General features: G+C 36.5%; 1 protein-coding gene across 1 annotated transcript in view; it reads left to right on the forward strand.

Moving 5' to 3' along the window:
* The window catches only part of LOC306858458 (transmembrane protein 214-B-like), an 18,439-nt gene extending 15,225 nt beyond the window's left edge, over window positions 1-3,214 (forward strand). Inside the window, exons 15-16 of the mRNA XM_079399018.1 lie at window positions 1,365-1,516; window positions 2,715-3,214. Coding sequence (XP_079255144.1) covers window positions 1,365-1,516; window positions 2,715-2,841 — 279 coding nt within the window. The 3' untranslated portion in view covers window positions 2,842-3,214. The remainder of the gene's footprint in view (window positions 1-1,364; window positions 1,517-2,714) is intronic.

The raw sequence follows: 3,214 nt of genomic DNA on the forward strand, positions 1-3,214 counted from the left end.
ATTATTATTTATTAATTCAAATGTTTTAGTTGAGTATTAATAGTAATTATTGCAAAATTGTTCATATTAATATTTATTAAAATGAAATTCACATTTAATATTAAATAAATATATTTTATATAAATATTTGAATTTAATAATAATTGCTAAGTTTAATTATTATTATTATTATTGTTATTATTTTCCATTCAAAATATCTACATAATAAAAAATATATATTTACATTTATTTTTATTATTAATAATTGAATTTCAATTTTTATCGTATTTATCCAAATCTGATATTGTGCGTATAATATTCTGTTATTGTTGAGCCCCACGAAAGGCACAAAAACATTATAAAGCAGCATAAAGTTTCCGTGCACTATATCTCAGGTGTTCTGAAGCTGTTCCATAGTTTAATCTGAGGTACAGATGAATATTTAAGTCTTTAAACTCTTCTCTCCGCCGCTCCATTCAGCGATCAAGCTGTGTCTCGTTCGGTTTCTACAGTCAAACTCTCTTCACGAGCGCACCGTTACTGAGCTTTAAAACTGTTCATAGAAAAGGCTTGATAAACTTACACAGATTGAATACACTACGCATCAATATCTCTTCTCTTGGTACTTTGAGTGTTTCTATGTGGACTCAGAGAGCTGTGCTGTGACTCCGTGACGCTTCAAGAGCATCATTCAGCACGAGATGCTCATAAACGCTTTCTGCTGCTCTATATGGGAACTTTACTTATAATACTTTTGCTCCATGAAAGATTATTAACAGTCTTTCTTGTTCTGTCCTATCGATCATATGTTGCTGCCTTCATTACTGTGCTATCGATTTAAAAGAAATGCATTTTAATTTTATAGTAGCCTATATATTTATATATAAATGTATTTGCTTGTTTTTTCATGAATGTATTTGACAACAATTCAAAGAGCAATGTGTATCATTTCACCAGATTTAGTCCTACACTTATTCACTTTTAATTGTAAATAAGAATGTTTCACTAGGTTTTATCAAATGATTGTGCACCCATGATTTTTCTAGAGTATCTTGTGCTGTATTATAAAGTTTATAATAGTATTTTTGTCATAGATTGATTATATATTTTTTCATTTGTTATTTTTCATTAAAATGAAGTCGATATGTAGTAGATTGTGTTTCACACACGAAAGAGTAACACACACAGACACAAGTATTAAAAAAAAACTGCGCTGGTATCGGATTGGATCGGTATCGGCAGATACTCAGGATTTTCAGGATCGGATCTGAATAAATGGTTTCGTTGCATCCCTAGTTTATTCTTCTAACAGTGTTTTATGGTTTTCGTTGGCGTTAGTAATCGTGGTCTGTGTTGATGTTTGTGCTCATGTTAACACTCCTCAGGTCCAAGCGAACACTCCGGAGAGCGTGTTTGAGCTGGTGGAGTATGTGAAGCAGCTGCTGCTGTACGTCCAGGAGCACGTCCTCGTCCCGGCGATGCAGTATCTGACCGCAGCGCTGCAGAGCGTCTGGAGGAGCCTGCAAGAGTCCTGCAAGTCAGTCACACACAACACATCACAAACACATACAACACCAGTCGAGGTCCTCTGAAGCACTCATAATAAACACCCAGTTCATCTACTTATACTATCCCCTAAAAGCATGTTTTTGTGAAGAAAAAGTTCATACTTTTCAGTATGTAGCAGAATACATGTTTTGGGACATACTACTTCATCATAACTGCATCTTTGCATAACTGCCCTGTCAATCATCTCATCACAGTTAACCAAATTCACATTTCATTTAATAGAAGTTCCTACTGTATCGGAGAGAAATGAAGAGGCACAGGTCTTTCAGGCCGAGAACTCTCTTCATTCCGCCAGCGTTTTTGCAGATTTTCACTAATATTTCATGACCCCCAAAATATTTTGTTGTATGAATATCTGAACATGCAATACATCAAAATAAAGATCAGACCCTCTACTTTCAAACAAAAAGCTTTGTTTTTTTAATCAACACTTGAATGTAGGTAGGTTTGATTAAAAGCAAAAAGCTGAGAAAATCTGATTTTAATCCAATACTCCATCTGGATCATATTCAGTAATATTATCAGAGCAAAGCTGCAGTAGATGTCTTCATCAGTCTCCTAAAGCTTCACAGGCCTTCAACACTTTCTGGATCCACATTTGACTCTCAAACATTAGTCCGCTTTCATTTATATGCGGTTAGTGTTGATGATCGCATTATTTTTCATATGCATATGCTCATATATGAGATCAGTGGTTTCTGTGTTTTTGATCGAGTGATTCTAGACTCATTCAGGAGATACGTGATAGCCCCCCCGAGCGTATAACAGCGAGAACACAGAAACCTGGGAAATAACGTCTTTGGTGGGGTTGCTGCAGATGAAAAATAACGTGCATAACATTTAAATTAATATTTTTGAATCAGGTTGGACATTATTTATCAGTCAAACCCCTATCCATTGGTCTCTCATAACTGCCATGATTGTAGTTTGTAGTTCTAACCGAATCCTCGTCCTCCGCGCAATGTGTGGGCAATATTAGCCATTATAGTGTGCATCGATCTGCACTAGTAGTAGTAGACTATACTCTTTTCAACACACTATGATTTGGAACATACTAATTCTGTTTTCAAACACTATTTAGGACGGATAAATAGTTTAGAACCTCTCATAAGCAGTGTTCTGATTGGCTGATATGTGAAATGAGTTGATGTTTTGTGTGTCTGTAGCGGCGAGGTGTCTCTCCACTGCTTACAGAAGCACCTGAGATCCTTCACCAACAGCACCTGGATTTACCTGCAGGACGCCACGTCTGCTGCCAAGAGCCGAGCGCAGGAGCTGCTGTCGCGAGCGTGATGCAAACACACCCCTTCTGAACCACAGATTCTTTCTTCTTTTTGCTTTTTGTCAGTTTGCATGATTTTATATCTGTTGTACTGACAGTTCTGTCTTTTATGCAGATGTTTTTCAAGGTGTTCTTTAGCTCTAATGACTACTGCTGCTGGCTGAGCTCTGTACTTGAACACTGAACATTATTAATGTGACTGAGGATAGATGCTGTCTATCAGCGAGAATAACAAGGGTTGCTATGGAAACCGCGTTGATGAAATACAATGTATCGTTTGAAGCAGGCGTGTGTCCTGTAAGATGAGCTGATTTTTACTTTGTAAATGATTTATAAATAAACCAATGCTGTTCAGTCCTGCTGGCTGCTATTCATTGTGTAATG

Source organism: Barbus barbus (assembly GCF_936440315.1).
Source record: "Barbus barbus genome assembly, chromosome: 39".
NCBI classification, from domain to species: domain Eukaryota; kingdom Metazoa; phylum Chordata; class Actinopteri; order Cypriniformes; family Cyprinidae; genus Barbus; species Barbus barbus.